Source organism: Wolffia australiana, chromosome 17, assembly GCF_029677425.1.
Source record: "Wolffia australiana isolate 7733 chromosome 17, ASM2967742v1".
In the NCBI taxonomy this organism is placed as follows: Eukaryota; Viridiplantae; Streptophyta; class Magnoliopsida; order Alismatales; family Araceae; genus Wolffia; species Wolffia australiana.
Window position 1 is genome coordinate 1,924,355 of NC_135851.1, and position 20,352 is coordinate 1,944,706.

Below are 20,352 nucleotides of genomic sequence, written 5' to 3' on the forward strand. Positions count from 1 at the left end.
GAAAATATACATTTTATTTTGTACGATTAAAATAATTTCAGGGGTTTATTATACTCTTCAAATAAAAAATCTGAGGTTTCTTAATTTTCTGGTATTTTTACGGAATATTATGACACTTTATTCACAAAGAATACATACTTTAAAATTTATTTAAATGTTTATTACGGATTTATTGAATTTAATGTTCTCCACCATATCCCAATCCAGCATTTGGATCATCACCAATGATTGCCATCAGCCAATGATTGGCTGCAGCAATTTTTAGTGCAGCCAATGATTATGTAAAAAAAAGTATTGTAATTTTTAATGATATTATTGATTAAATGAATTATTTTTTCTAAGTAAATTGGAAGGTACATAAGTTGATTTTTAGGAAAATTTGAGAAGACAGCAGGAATAATACGATATATTTTCAGAAGAAAATTACAAGTTTTTAGGGTTTTGCACCAATGGTTATTTTACAAAGCGAGAATCGTCTTTTTATGAACTGAATAACTTAATACAAGGTAAGCCCCATTTAGAAATAAAAATAAATTAATAATAAAAAATATGGTGCTCTTTCTCTATAGCTATTGGCCTTTTTCCTCTTTGGCATTCTATCTCTATCTCTCTCTATCTCTATCTGTTTATATATCTATCTATCTCTATCTCTTTACTGACCTGACTCTCTCTTTCTCCAAGGATCTGACTGTCTCTTGCGTCTTGATCTTGCTTCAACAATCTAGCTCTCTCTCACTCTGGCATTCTTTCTTAATGACATCGCTCTCACTTTGGCATTCTTTCTGAATTTTAATTCTCTCACTTTCTGGACTTCTTTCTACAACTTAGCTCTCTCTTTTTGGCATTCTTTTTGCATGGCCTAGCTCTCTTTGTGGAATTATTTCTGTATGGACTACCTATCTTTCAAGAATTCTTTCTGAATGACCACACTCTCTCTTTCTGATATTATTTTCTCTCAGATTCTGGCCTTTCTCTTATGGTGGTTCTGGTGGTCTGGGAGTCTCCATCTTGTTTCTTGCTTCGTGTAATGTGTTGGATGATAAGAATCACAGTTCTTGTTTCCTATCATTGACATATTGGTGAAAATATTATTGGCTATTTCTCCCTGCTGCCTTTATAGATGTTATTTTATCGATTATTCTGCATTATTTTCTGGAGATGTTTATCATTTATTATCTGATTAATATGGAATTTTATTGTCATGTAAACTGTAGCTGATTTGTACAATGAATTTAAATATTAATAAAGTCAATTTTTGTATATTGAATTGGTTTTGAGACAGAAAACTGAGAGGACATGATTCAAAAGCATTGTTCAATTTACCCAATACTGATTCTTAGTCATCCATGAATATTAATTGATTTGTGTAATTGTTTGCTCTCTGATTTTTTCTTCTATAGAGATATGCGCAATACATCAATACAGATGTGTGCAATATCATCTATAGAGATCTGAAATATTGTCTACAAAGAAATCTGAATTTTTCTTAACCCTGTATTACTGAATTTGAAGCTAAATTTTTTTCTAAAAATTGTCTACAGATCTCTGAGATAGCTTGCAAGTTTCAAAGTTTTAAAAGCTTTAACTCTCTTTCTGTAAAATTTCCTACAGCATCAACTTGGATTCTTATCTGTACTTTTGGCAGTATTAAAAGCTTTACCTTTATTTTTGCAAAATTTCCTACAAAATCTATTTGGATGTTACCTCTAATTGTCACAGCTTTAAAAGCCTTAACTCTCGTTCAACATGATTGCCTACATCATCAATTTGGATTTTCATCCGTAATTTTCATAGATTTAAAATCCGTAAACCTCTCCACAATATTTCCTAGAGCATCAAATTGAAATTTGACCTAAAAGTTTTAAAGCGTCTAAAATAGTAAATCTTCAATATGAAATTTCTTAGAAGCTCATTTCATTTTTTTTGAACTTACAATTTCTCTGAAACTTTTAACTGTTGAGATTCTGTAATCCCAGATACCACTTTCTTACAGAGATTCCACGTTTTGATGAATTGAATCAGAATTTTATGTAGTCATTATATAGCAATGAATATTGAATAATGTTCTGAAACTTTATGCAGTAGTGAATTTCAAATATATTTTTTGGAATTTTTTTTAAAAAGCTATATTAAATATTTTCTGTAATATATTGGTTTTTTTTGCTAATGATAGTTCGGAGTTTTAGTGACACTTTTCTACTCAATTATAAAACTAAGCAGGTTGGTTCCCGAAACAGGATAATTTTTTTTTCTCCGACTGAAGAAGAGTAGGAGTGTCACTCCGGGAATATAAAATTTGAATTTAGAAAAATATAAGAGCTGATATTAAAAACAACAATTCAACCCCTTTCTTAGTGTTTTTGACATCTGCTTGTTACAACAGATTAAAACACATACTTCAAGTGCCCTTTTTAAAAAAAAAATTGATGCCCAGGACAAGTGATGAAATTAGAAAATTACCTATTTTATTGCAATTAAAGTGCCCACCACATGGAACAGGAGGAGAAGAAACAACTGGCACATTTAATGCAAAAAGTTATCATTTTCTTTCTGTCATTTCAGTTATATGGGGCGCCATAAGATTGGACAAAAAAATGATCACAGGAATAGAATTTGAGAACATGTCCGCATATTATATATTGCACGTACCTTGGAGGTTTTTATTGAGAAGACATGTGCCAGAGGAGCAATGGAGCATTTTTTTAATCCGTATCATATGCAAAACATTTGATAAATATGACAATTTTGAACCACACTATGGATCTATGAAGACGAGAGAGAAAATATAAATGGCTAAAATTTCTCTAACTTTAAATGATGTATCAACGAAGCTAGAAGGACTCTAAATGATGTATTTACCCCTCTATCTATAGACCATATTGGATCTATAAGTAGACTCCATCCTTATAAAAAGGCCTCCCTTCGGACTGCTCTGAATTATGATTTTTTCATTCAGAATCTCGTTTGTTTCTGTTCTTGCATTCCACGAGTGAATAATTAAAGGGGTTATTCACATCGAGATTCATAAAACACAACATTGGGCACATGACGACAAGGTTATTGTGATCTTTGTATTTTTTTTACTCCTATTGCCATCCTTTTTCCTAGATTGTTCTCCGTATTTCCTAGGTTTTCATCATCTCACAAACCGCCTCCAATTCCCCTGCTCATCACCATGTACTTTCCTCCACCTCTGCTGCCAGAGATAATGATAAAATCATCATCACTTGCCCTGCTTTGCCAATCTTTGATGATATCCAACACCATTGCTGTCACAATCAGAAATATTAATTTATCCACTCATATCCACTTCCATCAGCCGTCACCATGCATCCAAAGAACCATCTAAGAAATTTAATGAGAATTAAATATGATTTCTCTGTAGAAATTTCAATTAAAATCCCCAAATTTAGTTTTTTTATAATTTTAAATAATTTGGGTTAATTAAGATAATTATTTAATAATCATTTGATAATTATTTTGAATTAATTTTACTATTTTCATTTAATTAAAATATATTTAGTTACAATATACTTAAATTGAAACTTGATTTCGAATCTGCCTTTGAAATAATCTCTCATGGGATTTAACCCTTAGTCACACTATGCTCTTAATAGGAATATTTTTCAAGCCCTTTTGTAAACGCTATATTTTCCTCTTTCCCAAACTCTTTGAAGTAGTCAACTAAAACATAAAAGCTAAATCCACTTATTTAAATTATTAATTAATTGAACACATTTTGAATTCATTAACTAAAAGAGATGATGTTTTTCCTAAAGAAGCTACAAAACTTTTGTGAAATCTAAAGCTTAGACCTGGAAAGAAATATCACCAAGGGAAAATAAGAACCTAGGTTAAATATCATTAAAACAAGGCTTACAAAGGAGTGCCAGGCTATTTTGGAACTTGTCTGCCATCGGTAATTGTGCAAGTATAGTCCCTCATCCAGTTGATGCTCTTATTATGACTTTGGGAATGGTCAACTATTAAATCATAATTGGTTATCCGAGTTTTGGGTTTGTGTCATCAGAAATTTATGACATTGGATTCATAGAGATATCAATCTTCTAAGGCAGAATATATGTTTGGAATTATTTAAATATTTAATATGGTTTTAAATGACTTTACATGGTAGCTATCGCATTCTGACACGTGTTGCAGTCTGATTCAATGCAAAAGGAGATATTAACAGATCAATGCAACAACACGTCATCACTCATTACGACGTGCTCTCGCCTCTCACTCATGTAATGTTCTCAAGGAGGCCCCAATCGATAAAGAGATCAAAAGAGTCTTCATGACTTTATAAGTTTATAACTTTATATTATAAACTCATATAGTTATAAATGTGTATTCTCCAATTGAGCCTTCACAAGTTCATCTAATTATAATTTTTCATATTTTCAAATGTATGCACAAGATTTCATAATCAAATATTAGTTCCCCCCTTCTGAGCTCAGGACGGATGATGGATTGGGGGAATAAGATGACGCCCCGTTCAGTTCGTCATCCGTTCACGGCCCTTAACCCTAGCTATAAATATCTCGTCGGCATTTTCAATCAAATGGCGCTCCCTTGTCAGTCGCCTGGTCTGTTCTTCGGTAATTAGAATTTAATTTATCGTCTTTCTTGCAATTGAAAGTTGGAATTACTTTATCTTGTTTCCGCTGATCTCGAAAATACTGATTTTTCTCATTATTTCGTTGATTTTCGGCAATGCACGTATCATATTCTCTTCTGTGACATGATCTGTGTGTTAGTTTTTATAAGAAGATTTGTTATTGTTAATTTGGTTATTCTGATTTGATTTATGCCTACTTGTCTAACGGCATTTCATTTATTGCAAGAAATTATATACCTTGTGTTTTTTATGTGCCCACCTTGTTAATTTTCTCGTCGATAGATAAGTTTTAACTTCTAAAGAAACCCTATGAATCATTTGGGAAGGGTTTTCGATCTCCAGTTTCAATCTGAGAATCTGCATTCAGTTTATTATTTAATAGTTTCAACATCTTACGAAATATACTATGCAAGTGTTGTTCGAATTTCCCAGTTGAGAGATTAATTGCGAGTTTTTCACTGAATCATTTGGGAAGGGTTATCGATCTCCAGTTTCAATCTGAGAATTTGCATTCAGTTTACTACTTAATAGTTTCAACATCTTACGAAAGTGAACTATGTAAGTGTTGTTCGAATTTCCCAATTGAGATACTAATTGCGATTTTTTTTCTGAATTAAAACTTTTAGATGTTTTTTTTTCGCTTTTTATCATGTTCATAAATCTGCAAAGGGACTTCGATAGTGATCCTGGAGTTAAATTATGGCTTCCGGAATTGACAAGTCCCTCATATCAATCTTCCATCTTCTTCACTTTGTCAGCTTCAATTTCCATTTCCTGCTGATCATTTACGGATGGAAAATTGCAATCATTCTCTGAAATTACTATGATTTTTTTTACCTATTTCTGTAAGTTTTATTGAAACAATTGGTGGGCTGTAAACACTTGATGATTTATTAGCAGATTATTGGATGTTGATAGCCCTTGTGTTTGTGATAGTATTTTTAGCAAGAAGGTTGCTCTTGTGATGGGTTCTCATACATGTTAAAAATTGTTGGATTTTGCGAATATCACTGAAGAAAGTGGAGAGAGACATGATGATTAAACATAACATGGGAGAGAGAGAAATAGAATGATGGACATCTCTCACTTGAAAAGAGGTGGAAAATATTATTGAAGTATGTTTGCATTTCCTTATAATTCATTCAAATATAATAATCAGGGGATAATTCTTTTAAGAATTCTATCTCAAACAGTTTCAATGGTACCCATGGACTTAATCTTAATTTACTAGGGCATCAAACTTAGAGTATTTCTAAAATAAATTAAAGTATTCTATTGAAATCAAATGCCTCAAAGTTGACAAAATAATTTGCTAATTAAAAGTTTACGATTGTTTTTTTAAAATCGGGGTGAATGTTACATCTGACAAAAACAGGTGGTTGTAGCCTTGTAGGTATGATTTCGTAAAAAAAAAGCTCATTCCATAACTGAAAAACTTTCAATGGTTTAATATACTGAATATGATCACTCTCTGTAAAAATATAAGTTTTATCAAAGAGTTTCAGTCAGAAAATGTACCTATAAGGCATCTGGAAACAGAAATGAATTTGGAACAAGTGACATTCATGGGTATCTTCCACAGCGAAATCAGAGGTCAAAGAGAGAATAATTTTATTATTTATTAATATTAAATTTATAAATTCGTACTCTCACTGGACAGAATGCATATTCCATATAGTGGTTATAGTGCAGGGATGCGGATGGGACCGTAATTTCGTCTGTGGACAAAAAAATCGTCCCGTCCAGGACTTAGGACGATTGACGGGACGAAGAATCGCTTGCCCGTCCCCAGACGGGACGATTGCTTTGTCCATAGACAAAATAACCGTCTCGCCTGGGGCCTTGGACGGGGGACGGAACGGTTTCTGCGTCGTGTGGGAGTATAGGATGTGCCTGACAGGTCCAGTTCTAAAAATTGGGATGTAGGACCGGACGGGCTTCGTCCTGTCCCGTCCAACGTCCACGTCCCAGATGATCCGGAACTATATATCTGGTTTAGTTTAAGGACTGATATAAAATTATGCCACAACCATGCATTCAAAAAAATAAACTAAGTGTAGTTTTTCATTAGGGAAAATAGCGAGAACTTAAGAGAAACTATGCTCTTTTATAATTTTTTATAACAACAGCTTGATCTCAACCCACAAGCAAGCAATTGATCATTTATTCACCATTGTCGAAAGACTAAAAATCTATGATTAGTGGACAGACGATGGTTTGTCATTCCTTTCATCCCAATCCATCATCTGTCACTGTTGTAAGGATGACAGTCATCAGTCATCCGTCATTAGACATTGGTCATCAGTCATCCATCTGAGATGACGGACAACGGATGACAGAAAATTTGGAGAGTGAGAGGGAAAGAGATTGAGATAGGAAGATGCCATTTGGAGAGAGGGGGAGGGAATGAGAGAGACACAAACCAGCGGTGGCTCTGAGAGAGATAGGTTTAAAAAACCTTTTTTATTGACTTTAACTTTATAATCTTTTATAAGGTACGAGTTTGCGAGCGAGAGTGTTTATGAGCAGAAGCACCTTTAAGAGTGAAGTGACGAAAGATTATTCCTATTCAGCTTCTTGTTGCTGAGGAGAGAGAGAGGGAGAGAGAGATAGATAGATAAAGATAGATAGATATATGTAGAGAGAGATAGATAGAGTTAGATATATAGATAGAGAGAGAGGGAGAGAGGGAGATTTTTATATATCTATAGAGAGAGAGAGGAATATCCCACTATGGAGAGATGGCCAAAGGGACAACAATAAACCATTGGAATGGATGACCTGAAGGCCGACTATCGATGGGAGGAGGGATAGAGAGGGAAATGGCCATTATGTTCCTGCTTTGGCATAAAGGAATGACACAACAGGAGTAAAGACAGAATGGTTACGATGCCAACAGAGACTACCAAAAATGATGACAAAATTAACATAACCTTGCATCATATGTGAGATTCAACATGAATGAACTGACTACTTTTGCTTGTCGCTTCACTCCGCTCTTGCTCGTAAACTCGCACCTTCTTTTATTTATCAAAATGCGTGTTATTTTGAATGCTTACTCTATTAAGTAAATTAAAGCTTCTAAGGGAGATGGCGAAACAAGAGAGATAGTCCGTTATGTTCTTCGGCACCGACGAATGACAGAACAGTGACGATGATGAAACCTGGACAGATGACAACAAATCCTTGGAAGGAAAATGGAACAGACGGCCATATGGTCCCATCCAATATTTTCATCATCCGTATAGTGCGGGATCGTCCAGGACGTGGACGAAGGACGGGACGGGATAAAGATGGTCCTGTCCAATATTTTTCGTCCACGTCAGAAAACCATCCTGTCGAAGACATTCTCGTCCCGTCCCTCGTCCCGTACGCGGTAGTGCTTTAGGCCACTCAGAATTTGACACGTGGCACATCACGTGTCAACTTTCAACTGGAGCTCTCAGACTGATACATGACTCCCGCAGGACAGAGAAACAGTCCCGTCCTCCGTCTTTCGAAGTTTGTCCAAATCGCCCTGTCTAATATTTTTCGTCCACGTCAGAAAACCATCCTGTCGAAGACATTCTCGTCCCGTCCCTCGTCCGGCACGCGGTAGTGCTTTAGGCCACTCAGAATTTGACACGTGGCACATCGTGTGTCAACTTTCAACTGGAGCTCTCAGACTGATACATGACTTCCGCAGGACAGAGAAACAGTCCCGTCCTCCGTCTTTCGAAGTTCCTCCAGATCGCCCTGTCTAATATTTTTCGTCCACGTCAGAAAACCGTCCTGTCGAAGACATTCTCGTCCCGTCCCTTGTCCGGTACGCTGTAGTGCTTTAGGCCACTCAGAATTTGACACGTGGCACATCACGTGTCAACTTTCAACTGGAGCTCTCAGACTGATACATGACTCCCGCAGGACAGAGAAACAGTCCCGTCCTCCGTCTTTCGAAGTTCGTCCAGATCGCCCTGTCTAATATTTTTCGTCGACGTCAGAAAACCGTCCTGTCGAAGACATTCTCGTCCCGTCCCTCGTCCGGTACGCGGTAGTGCTTTAGGGCACTCCCGCAGGACGGAGAAACCGTCCCGTCCTCCGTCCAAGCTCGCGGACGAGATGGTTGTTTCGTCCCGTTTGAGGACAGGCAGACGATTCTTGGCCCCGTCAATCGTACGGCCATTCTCGGACGGAACGATCTTTTAGACCATGGACGAAATAACCGTCCCGTTCGCTTCCCTGTACTATAGTCATCCGTCCTCAAACCAGCCCTAGATAACCCTAACCCTAAAATTGAATAGAGAAACTCATGGGGAGGGCAAATTCGTCATTTAACAAATACTTTCTCTCTCCTCCTCTCCTGCCTTTCCTCCCAACGACACGTTTCTCAGTACTGGCAAGTTCTAGAAGCTGCTCAAGAACACTTCTCTATCATCAATCAGATTCATACAGAATTCCCTCGCCAAGGGTTTGTTTTGTTCTTCATTCTGCAGCAGATAATCTCATGAGGTTTGATATTTCTATCAAGGAATTCTTCATGATCTTGCTCTGATTCTTAGATTGTTCTCCAGAGGAATTTCTATACATGGAGTTTTGAATAAGTTTCGTTGAACTTCCTTTTCTTCTTCTGTTTTGTACGATTATTCTTTTCCAGCAGTTTTATTTGTTAATTTTTTTTGTTGTTTCTGATCGAATGCGATCAAGCGAGAAGAAATTCACATTTTATAGATTTCTTTCATCATATTTTTTAAAAGTTTATAATGATGCTTATCTAATTAACTCATGTTTGTTCAACCCTTCTTCTCGGTTTTGATTCCACGGTGAATCTTTTTTTCCTACGAAAAATTCAGACTAAGCATGATGAAATTCACATTCTTGGATTTCTCGATCCATTTTTCTCTATGTTTCTCCATTTTTCTAGCTTTTTCTTCGTCAGGGTCGAATCGAATCAATCGTTAAGAAAGTAAACTCCATTGTTTTTCTCGATCCATTTTTCTCCATTTTTCTATATTTTTTTTCGTGTATCTTTTTTTTGGTCCTCATCGAATCAAATAAATCACGAAGAAAGTTAAATCCATCTTTTTATCTAAATATATTTTTCTCCATTTACTCTATTCTTTCTTTTTTCTAGCTTTTGATTGTTCTATGATTCTTTTTTTCTCCTCCTATTCGAATCGCACCACGCATAAAGAAATTCAAATCCTTTGATTTTGTAACTTTAATTTATTATTTTTTCTGCAGGATCGAAATCTTACCGAATAAGAGGAAATTCACATTTTCTTATTTTCGAGCTCCATTTTTTCAGTTTATGGCAGTTCTTTTTTTTTTCCTGGCCGAACCTAACCAACGATTATGAAATTTACATTAATTTTCTCCATTTTTTTCTGCTCTCTAACTTAACTCTTGATCAAATGATATCAAACATGAATAAATTTACATCTATTTCTAGCTCCAATTTTTTCTCAATTTTCCTCTATTTTTTTACGTTATGATTCTATTTTCCTCTAATTTGTTAGCTCCATTTTCCTCTATTTTTATGGCGATTCTTTTTTTTTCTCCAGATTCAATCAAACCAACCATTAATAAATTCACATTAATTTTCTCCATTTTTTTGCTCTCTAACTTTAACTCTTGATCGAACCATACCAAAATTTACATCTATTTCTAGCAACAACTGTCTTCATTTTTCTCTATTATTCTGGTTCCTGATTTTATGGCAATTCTTTTTTTTTCCTCCAGACCAAATCTAACCAACCATTAAGAAATTTACATTAATTTTCTCCATTTTTCTGCTCTCTAGCCTAACTCTTGATCGAATCATATTAAACATGACGAAATTTACATGTATTTCTAGCTCCAATTTTTCTCAATTTTCCTCTACTTTTCTGGCACCTGATTTTATGGCAATTTTTTTCCCCTCCAGATCAAATCAAACCAGCCATTAAGAAATTTACAGTAATTTTCTCCATTTATGCTCTCTAACCTGACTCTTGATCAAATCATACCAAACATTAATAAATTTACATCTACTTCTAGATCCAAATCTTTCTCAAATTTCCTCTGTTTTTCTACGTTCTGATCTGATTTTCCTCTAATTTTTTGGCTCCATTTTCCTCTATTTTTCTGGCGATTCTTTTTTTCCTCCATATTAAATCAAACAAGCCAATAATAAATTCACGTTAATTTCCTCCATTTTTTCTGCTCTCTAATTTAACTATTTCTAGCTCCAATTCTTTCTCAATTTTCCTCTGTTTTTCTACGTTCTGATTCTCTTTTCCTCTATTTTTGGAGCTCCATTTTCCTCTATTTTCTGGCGATTCTTTTTTTTTCTACATACTAAAATCAAACCAGCTATTACTAATTTCACATTAATTGTCTCCGTTTTTTCGACTCTCTAATTTAACTCTCGAACTAATCGTACCAAACATGAAGAAATTTAAATATATTTATAGTTTTCTCAATTTTCCTCCATTTTTCTGGCCCCTGATTTTATGGCAATTCTTTTTTTTCTCCAGATCAAATCTAACGAGTCATTAAGAAATTCACATTAATTTTCTCAACTTTTCTTCTCTCTTGATCTAGTTTACATTAAGAAATAAAATTGTGTAAAATATTTTACATTAATTTACAAAATGGAACTTCACTCTTGATCAAATCATACCAAGCATGAAAAATTTACATTATTTATTTTTTTGGCTCCATTTTTCTCAATTTTTTTTACTCTGATTCTACGGTGATTCCCGCTTTCTTTCATCAGAATCAAATCATACCAAGCATGAAAATTTCCACATTTTCTGATTTTCTTGCTCCAGTTTTCTCCCATTTTCTGGCTTCTTATTATTTAATGTCTCTTTTTTCTGATCATCAGGATCAAATCACCCCAGGTATAAAAAAAATCACATACTCTGATTTTCTACCTCCATTTTTCTCCATTTTTTTCTACCTTACCATGAAGAAATTCACATCCTTTGAATTTCTAGGTCCATTTTTCTCTATTTTCTCTACCTTCTGATTCTACCATGATTTTCTATCTTTTCCTAAAGATCAAATCACACCAAGCATAAAGAAAAACTAATCCTTAAAGTAATCCTCCATTTTTCTAATTTCTAATTTTATAGTGATTCTTTTCCTCCTGTTTAAATCATATCATCCAATAAACAATCAAACCTTTCATTTTCTCCAACTTACTTAATTTTCCTCCGGATCAAATCACACCAAGCATAAAGAAATTCACAACCTTTGATTTTCTAGCTCAATTTTCTTCCATTTTTCTAGCTTTTCGATTGTACGATGATTTCTTTTCCTCCTGTAAAAAAAACGCAAATTATTAACAAATCCATTCATTTCCTCTAACTTTATAACCTTCTGATACTCTAATATTTTTTTCCTCCGTATCAAATCACGCCAAGCATTCAGAAATTCATATCATTTGATTTTCTAGCTCAATTTTCCTCCATTTTTCTAGCCTTTTGATTCAACAGTGATCCTTTTCCTCCTGTGAAAACACACCAACAATAACAAATCATATCCACTCATTTTTTCCATTTTTTTAACTTCTGATTCTAATATAATTCTTTTATCCTCCGGATCAAATCACACAAGCACATAGAAACTCACTTCCTTCGATTTTCTGGCTCCATTTTTCTAGCTTACTGATTCTATTTTTATCCTCCAAATCAAATCACACCAAGCATAAAGAAATTCACTTCCTTTGATTTTCTTGCTCCATTTTTCTAGCTTACTAATATTATTTTTATCCTCCAGATCATATCACACCAAGCATAAATAAGTTCACATCCTTTCATTTTCTAGCTTACTAATTCTATTTTTATCCTCCAAATCAAATCACACCAAGCATAAATAAATTCACTACCTTTGATTTTCTTGCTCCATTTTTTCTAGCTTACCGATCCTATTTTTATCCTCCAGATCTATTCAGACCAGGCATAAAGAAATTAATGTACCTCGATTTCGGCGTTCCAATTGTCTTCTTCACTTTTTTTTCTTCTAACTTTTCCATCTGACCACAATCTTCTTCGAATTCGCCAGCCGGCATCCCGAAGTAAAGTGGGCAGAGAGAGCCGACGAGGTTTACCTCACAATAATCTTGCCAGATGCAAGAAACGTGAACGCTGATCTTCAACCGGAGGGAATTTTGACCTTCTCCGCAAATGCCGGCGCAGAAAACCATCTCTATGAGCTTAAATTCAACCTCCATGATAAGATCAACGTGCAGGTAACATTTAAATGATAAGTTTTTTAAGGAAACACGATTTTCTTTTTTTCTTCCTTTTTTTGTTAAATCAGGAAAGAAAAAAATAAATATAGGCGCGAGAAACATATTCCATTTAGTCAAGAAGGCAGAGATTCGATTATTAGCTCCCACATTAATATAGTTTTTTTTTAAGCCAAGATTTTCTTTTCTTCTTTCTTTTTCTGGGGGACTAGCCAGATGTTCCTTTTTTTAGTTAAATCAGGAAAGCAAAATAAATACAAGCGCGAGGAAGAAGGCAGAAAGTCGGTTGTTACTGGAAACTCTTCAAACAAGAAAAATAATACAAACATATGACTGTCTATTTTTTTCTTCCTTTTTCGACTTGCCAGGTGTTTTATTGTATTTTTACCAAATCATGAAACTAAAACAAATACAAGCGCGAGGGATAATAAGAAATTAAAAGCACACGGTTTTCTCTTATTTTCCTTTTGTCACTTGCCAGATGTTTCACTTTATTTTTGTCAAATCAGGAAAGTAAAATAAATACAACCAGGAGGGGCATATTCCGTTTCTTAAAGAAAGCGGAGTCTGTGTTTCTTTTTTCAAAAAAAGGAATTAATCTCATCGAGATTATCTTTTTTTCCTTTTTCCGTGACTCCCCAGGAGTTTCTTTTCTCTTAAACTAGAAAAATAAAATAAATAGAAGCGCGAGGAAAATATTCAATTTAGTCAAGAAGGCAGAGACTACCTGTTAAATTTTAATAATAAGAGATTAAAAGCATCACGATTTTCTTTCCTTTTTTTTCCACCATCTCATGTATTTCATTTTTATTTTCGCCGAATCAGGAAAGTAAAATAAATACAAGCGCGAGGAAAATATTCTGTTTAATCAAGAAGGCAGAGAGTCGGTGGTGGAGGAAGCTCTTACGTGACAATGAGAAGCCACCCCACTACTTGAAGGTTGACTGGGAGAAGTGGGCGGATGAGGAAGATGAAACTGGTGCGTGGCTTTTCAATTATTTTTAATGAATTTTATTAAAAAATATTTATAGGTAATCATTTCATATTTACGGATGATATCAGGTACTGGGGGACTGGACTTTGAAGGCGAGTTCTAGCGTGATAAAATGAAAAGTAAGGATAAATCTATGCATATACGAGATGCATGGAAAATAAGAGAGTATTTACCTCATTTTTAGCAGATGAAGATCCTTCGGCTGGAGGGAGTGTCAGCGATGTTGAAATAGTTCACATCAGCGACATTATACCCAAGGTCATCTGTTCCTCGAAGGAGAATAAGAAAATTAAATTCCAAAACTTTTGTATTATAAAATGAAATTGTTCTTGCTGTAAAAATAGTTAGGTCAATTTAATGTTTAAACTCAATTGATGTTTTCATTGAATTAAGCTACTCTGATTGTCTGTAGTGTTTATTCAAGGTATATGAGCGTTAGTGTACATGTCATAGGATGGATTATAATACATAGGAAATGCGCATGGAATATGAAAAATAATTGAAGAAAAAGCTCGATAGATTTGAGTTAAGGAGCTCTCAACCTTCGTAGATGGTTCTCACGTAATTAACGTATTCTGGAACCAAACAATCGTAGATGATGCCACCGGGATGAGCATCCAAAGCAACCAGGACACCTGGGGCACAAGGATTGAATGTTAGTACAGTTATGATAACCTTTATGGGAATTGGTATAGAGGAGATATATAAGTTTCAAGATAGGTCGAGGGCAGAATGAAAGTAGATAAATACGTTTTTAGAGAGAGGGGGAGAGATAGACACCAACTGGGCCAAAGGAATGTCGTTAACCTCATGGTTATGTTTTCTGAGGATATAAATACTAGTTGTTTGGAAAGAGATCTCGATGTGTTTAAGAGGGCAGTCAAGAATCAAGGTAAGATCGGCCTCTTGGCTCACTGTCTAACCTTATCATATACGTCCCCTCTGACTGTACAATGATCCCCTATCCTCACGGTCGCCTCACAAGATCTTCAGCCGACTCCCCTCCAATTCGATTCCTACCTCTACTAACCGGTTATCTTCTAATTTTTTATGATCCCCATCCCTGCGATCCTTAACCCTTCAACCCATCACTAGCCGGCTCGTCCCTGGTCAATCCTTGCCTCCTCTGTTCGGCCTCTCTTTTCTCCTCTCCCTTGATATGAACCTTGATCAAGGTTCGTATCAGAGACATCAATGTGGATAGAGATAGAGATATCTACACATATACATACTTAGAGAGATGGAAGTAAATTGAGATGAATAGACAAATAAAGAAATGGAAGTAGAGAAATTTTTTAAATAATGAAAGTAGAGAAATAAAAGGATCAATGTCGAAAAAGAGAGGAGCTTGGGTAATATAGGGCATTGAGTTAAGGAATATTTACCGGGTGCCAACCAACCCTTCGTTCGGTTACAGGGCAACGGGGCCAGCCAAAGAATATTCCTCAGATTCATTGAATCATCATATGCTAAGCAAGACCCTGGGAGAAAGTCTATTATAAGCCAAACTCACGAGTACGAGGGCAGAACAAAGGAAATAACAAGGTTGAAAACGAATGTATAAAAAAGAAAAGAGATCTCCACCTCTTTGACAGTAGCCCATATTAATGGGGAATATGTTCTTCTCATACGCAGGATACTCTCTGGCATGAAACCTGGCCATTAAATGCAAATAGTAAGAATCATAATAACGCGAAAGTTGTTTTTCAACAGGAACACTAATTCGTTATGATCGGTCTGAAAGTTTCGAGGAAAATTATGAACTGGGATTAAGAAGGAAATAGTGTCTCTAAGTTAAAAGGATGGCAATCAATTTGCACGTTTCAAGGGTAATTATGAACTTCAAATAAGAAGAAAATAATCTATTTACTAGAACATACAATTTGTGTGTAAGTTATTTGGGTCTCTGGCTACTATCTTCAGAAAGATTGTGACACAGACTTGGATCGTTCAGCTTTTGGCCAAGATCATAATATGTGCCTGTAAGTTCGTATTAAGGGAGAGGACAGAAAGGATGGAAGATGCCGGAATAGTTGTCGGCACTCTCCTTAAGGAGGGACAGGGAATGCCGGGATGGACTGGACGCTGCCTAAGAGGAGGTCAGACACATCTCTTGATACTTCTTGGCTGCTCTCCCATAGGAGAGCTGCCTATTTAAAGGAATTACGTAATGGTCAAATGACTTAAATACCCCTATTGGACTGGAGTAACAAAACAGACGTAGATAAGACGGGGATCTTATCAGATCAATATATTCAAATCAGTTGTAACAAAAAATATATGAAAATCTACCAACGTCAATCAGTGTCACAATCAGAGGATAGGATTTATGGGGTAGAAGAAGATGGAAGGAGAATGGGTAATAGAGACGTAGATAAGACGGGGATCTTATCAGATCAATATATTCAAATCAGTTGTAACAAAAAATATATGAAAATCTACCAACGTCAATCAGTGTCACAATCACAGGATAGGATTTATGGGGTAGAAGAAGATGGAAGGAGAATGGGTAATAGAGAAAATATGGACTGGAGAACCATCCAAGAGGTGATAACTATGAGAAAATCGAAATGGAATTGTGATCTTCTTGTGTCTTCTTGAAACAAAGCTCTTATCAATTCAATACAATGCGTGAGCAGAACAAGAGATATACAAGGTTTGTATAACGTAGGTATACGGAACTGAATGCAAGATACCAGGAACCAGGATCAAGCGATCCATTCTTCTGGATGTTTCTCCTGCTCTCCAGCCTATCGCCCTGCTCTTGAAATCAATACCTGTAGGTCTTTGATACGATACCCATAAGAGTATATGAAAGGAGAAAGAGGAGTGGGCAGAAAGTAAGTGGGCCAGCTGGAGCTGAGCTGGCCAAATAACCACCTTTCTTGAAAGGTAGTTAGTTAGGAAATAAAGAAGCAGTACAAATAAGGAGGCAGGGGCGACAAGAAAGGATACGGAGTCTTTGGACTTTCTTGAGCAAGGGGTCTGGAAGATACGGGAGCTGCATTCGGCGAGGGATCTCTCCAGAGTTCTCGGGGGAGCAAGCGTGAAGACACCGTGTGGTATTAGGAAGAGACGAGGAGCATCGTTGAGGCTATTTTGTAAGTCTACATTCACAGTATTTTTACCTAATTCGATACAGCCGCGTATCAGTCTTCCCTTGTCTTTATTTATAGGGTATTTAGCCCCCTCCTTCCTTTTGAGCTGACATGGACCTGATTCTTTAATTAGCTCGCCTCCTTTTATATTTTCTTAAAAAGAACTTATAAGGAGGCAAATTCTCCTCCTGAATCGCAGGTGCACTCCCTGCCCCCAGCCTCGGTTGTGAAACGACCGCCCAATCTGGAACTTCTTGAAAATGAATCTTGAATGCCTCAGGTCGTATTTATATGCTCGTGGCACGTGCCACCGAGAGAGCACATGTAGTTGCTACCCTGGCAGCACCTTCCTTCCTTCGTTGATAAGAAGTTCTCTCAAAGAACTTCTCATATTGTGCTTTGGTCAAAGGCCTACAATCAATATGTATGTTTCAAGGATAATTATGAACTAGAATTATTTATTAGCAACTTGTCAGTCTGATATTTCGGATACTGGCTACTATTTTCAGTAAGATTGTGATATGTTCTTTTCGAAGAAGTACAAGAGAAGGCATAAGGAGTCAGCCGGTCAACGGCCCGTTGACCGCACGACCTGACCAATGGGGACTAAGCCCCTATAAATAAGAGAAGAGCTGATGGGGAAAGGTATCGGGCTTTTCTTGAAGTCAGAGGCTGACGGTTACGACTGTCAGAGGGAGAGAGCGCCACCACGATGATCTTTCATACTGTTCTTCTCGTCTTATTCTTTCCTTGTTTCAAATCCAGAAAGACATTGTGGATTTCTTGGATAATTCTTGAGTCACAATTAAGAAGTAATTCATTGATACTACCTTGTCGTATCAGATTGCTTCCGCTAAAAGGCCTCATAAAAAACTGCAAGTCTATCTTGTAGTTTGAACAAGAGCAAAGTTGAGTCAACTTACAGTATACCTAGTCTTCCTGTGTCGGGGGCTAGAAAAATATGACCATGGAACAAGTCATAGCGGCTCAGATTAATGTTTAGACCAATCATTGGGCTCCTATCGGAAATTAGTTCAAACAGGAAGGCGAGATATGCATTCAGTCCCTGAAACACAGAAAATTGTGGATACAGGATTCAGATTTCCATGCAGAGAGTACAAAATCCTGCATTCATTAACCCCAGAAAAAGCCAGCTCTTGATTTGTATTTTTTAAATGAGAAATATCTAGAACTTGGAAGAGCAATGCAAATAAATTTCTTGATAATATAGAAAAAAATTGCCCCTTAAATCAGTTCAAACAGGAAGGTGACTTATGCATTCAGTCCCCATTATTCCCAAAATTGTAGGCAGAGGATTCATATTTCGGTGCAGAAAATGAAAAATCCTGTAGTCATCAAACCCAGAATAAATCCAAAGATTGATTTCTGTTAGGAAATTTAGGCAAAGAAAAAAATAACTAGAATTGGGGAAAAGCGATAAAATATTTTCTTATAACATAGAAAACATTACTCCCGGGAAATCAGTTCAAATAGGAAGGCGAAATATGATTCAATCTTTGAAACTCCGAAAATTGCAGAAACAGGATGCAGATTCCAATGTGGGGCGTGCAAAAACTTGAATTCATTAAACCCAGACAAATTACAGACATTGACTCATAGTTAGTAAATTAGGCAACGAAAAAATTCTAGTACTGGGAAAAGCTACGCACATATATCTTTTTCTACAGAAAATATCAGTCATTCAAATCATTCAAAGTCGGAAAGCGAGATATCCATTAGTCCCCGACACTGACATAATGCAAAACTCTGAACTTAATTAGATTCAAAATCATGCATTCACTAAACCCAGAAAATTTCCAGATATTAAATTCTATAAAGACAACAAACGGAATATGTTCACAGTATAGAACTCATCGTTGCACCTCATTTATGAAGCGTCTTCCGTATGGAGTTCTTGTCAGTTGGCATTTATCCTCTTCCAATCCTTCCACGTCGGGTATCTGACGCCGAAAAATAGAAAACCAGATGTTGGAATTTGAATTTGAACCGAACTTTCTAGCATTGAATGTTCACCTTCAACACGGCGGGATCCAAAGCGGCCTGAATGGCAGCGGGATCTCCACCAGAATCCACCGCCAATCGCGCGAGTTCCATCACGGGCTCCGGTGGCCATCTGATCCGTTCATCCTCTTCTCTGAGAGATCGACGGCGGATCTCCATTCTTCCCCGAGAAAATCCAGAATCTTCAGCGTGGAAACGATTAGACCGCGGATCGCTACGGATCTTCAGAATTTCCGTCGAGAATGGAACGAGAAACCTGAGACATGACCAAATCCGAGTTGCTTCCATCTTGTCTACGGCGGAGGCGTCGTTCTTCGATCCGAGAACGGAAAGAAGATCTGTAGCGATCGCCGATGGACATGGCGGCGAGGAATACGGCAAGAACAAGGATTTGGTAGCGGATTTCGCGCGAGGAAGAGGAATTGAGGAAGAACAGCAGAGAGATATCGCGAGCGCCGCTCCGAATGAAAGAGGAAGTTTGATCATCCTTCTCTGAAGAACAAGAACACTGTTCATATATTTATCATCCATTTTTTAAAATATATATATATGTGTTTTTTAAAGAAAAATAGTGCCTAGATTTCTGATTTCTTTAGCTCCCATTCAGATGACGATGATGATGATTTTTATAAAATAGTGTTCTAGTTCACTGAAGAACTATTTTTTTATCATCCATTGTTCATATATTTATCGTCCATTTTTTAACAAAATTATGTTTCTTAAGGAAACGTAGTGCCTAGATTTCTGATTTCTTTAGCTCCGATTCAGATAATGATGATGATGATTTTTTAAAAATAGCGTTCTAGTTTTCTGAAGAACTATTTTTTATCATCCATTGTTCATATATTTATCGTCCATTTTTTTAACAAAATTATGTTTCTTAAGGAAAAATAGTGCCTAGATTTCTGATTTCTTTAGCTCCCATTCAGATGATGATGATGATGATTGTTTAAAAATAGCGTTCTAGTTCTCTGAGGAACTATTTTTTATCATCCATTGTTCATATATTTATCATCCATTTTTTTAACAAAATTATGTTTTTTAAGGAAAAGTAGTGCCTAGATTTCTGATTTCTTTAGCTCCCATTCAGATGGTGATGATGATGATTGTTTAAAAATAGCGTTCTAGTTCTCTGAGGAACTATTTTTTATCATCCATTGTTCATATATTTATCGTCAATTTTTTTCACAAAGTTATGTTTTTTAAGAAAACAATAGTCCCTACATTTCTGATTTCTTTTGCTCCCATTCAGATGATGATGATAATGATTTATTTAAAAATAGTGTTCTAGTTCTCTGAAGAACTATTTTTTATCATCCATTGTTCAAATATTTATCATCCATATTTTAAACAAATTATGTTTTTCAACAAGAAATAGTCCCTACATTTTCTGATTTCTTTT

At 35.9% G+C, this 20,352-nt stretch overlaps 2 protein-coding genes and 1 non-coding gene across 9 annotated transcripts; 2 read left to right on the plus strand and 1 right to left on the minus strand.

Moving 5' to 3' along the window:
* The first annotated feature begins 5,321 nt into the window (after positions 1–5,321).
* Positions 5,322–5,423, plus strand: LOC144714714 (small nucleolar RNA snoR99). The gene has a single exon (XR_013584446.1). It is a non-coding gene; the product is annotated as a small nucleolar RNA snoR99 (small nucleolar RNA).
* A 3,488-nt stretch (positions 5,424–8,911) lies between these two features.
* On the plus strand, positions 8,912–14,213 carry LOC144714144 (uncharacterized protein OsI_027940-like). Of its 2 annotated transcripts, XM_078588840.1 has the most exons (5): positions 8,912–9,109; positions 12,650–12,836; positions 13,662–13,815; positions 13,899–13,949; positions 14,018–14,213. In XM_078588840.1, exons 1-4 carry the CDS (start codon positions 9,105–9,107, stop codon positions 13,931–13,933), a joined length of 381 nt encoding a protein of 126 aa, XP_078444966.1. In that variant the 5' UTR covers positions 8,912–9,104; the 3' UTR covers positions 13,934–13,949; positions 14,018–14,213. The 2 variants fall into 2 exon arrangements, with proteins under 2 accessions (XP_078444966.1, XP_078444965.1); XM_078588839.1 differs by having other exon boundaries at positions 8,915–9,109; positions 13,899–14,213.
* LOC144714142 (T-box protein) lies at positions 11,750–19,446 on the minus strand. Of its 6 annotated transcripts, none has more exons than XR_013584263.1 (8): positions 18,963–19,446; positions 18,812–18,889; positions 17,852–17,994; positions 15,415–15,485; positions 15,216–15,311; positions 14,373–14,465; positions 12,565–14,093; positions 11,750–11,906 (listed from the first exon to the last, which is right to left on the minus strand). XR_013584263.1 is itself a non-coding variant. In XM_078588837.1 (8 exons), exons 1-7 carry the CDS (start codon positions 19,434–19,436, stop codon positions 14,011–14,013), a joined length of 1,038 nt encoding a protein of 345 aa, XP_078444963.1. In that variant the 5' UTR covers positions 19,437–19,446; the 3' UTR covers positions 12,458–12,760; positions 14,004–14,010. The 6 variants fall into 6 exon arrangements, 5 of the variants coding, with proteins under 5 accessions (XP_078444963.1, XP_078444964.1, XP_078444961.1 ...); XM_078588837.1 differs by lacking the exon at positions 11,750–11,906 and having other exon boundaries at positions 12,458–12,760; positions 14,004–14,093; XM_078588838.1 differs by lacking the exon at positions 11,750–11,906 and having other exon boundaries at positions 12,458–12,793; positions 14,004–14,093.
* Positions 19,447–20,352: the final 906 nt, after the last annotated feature.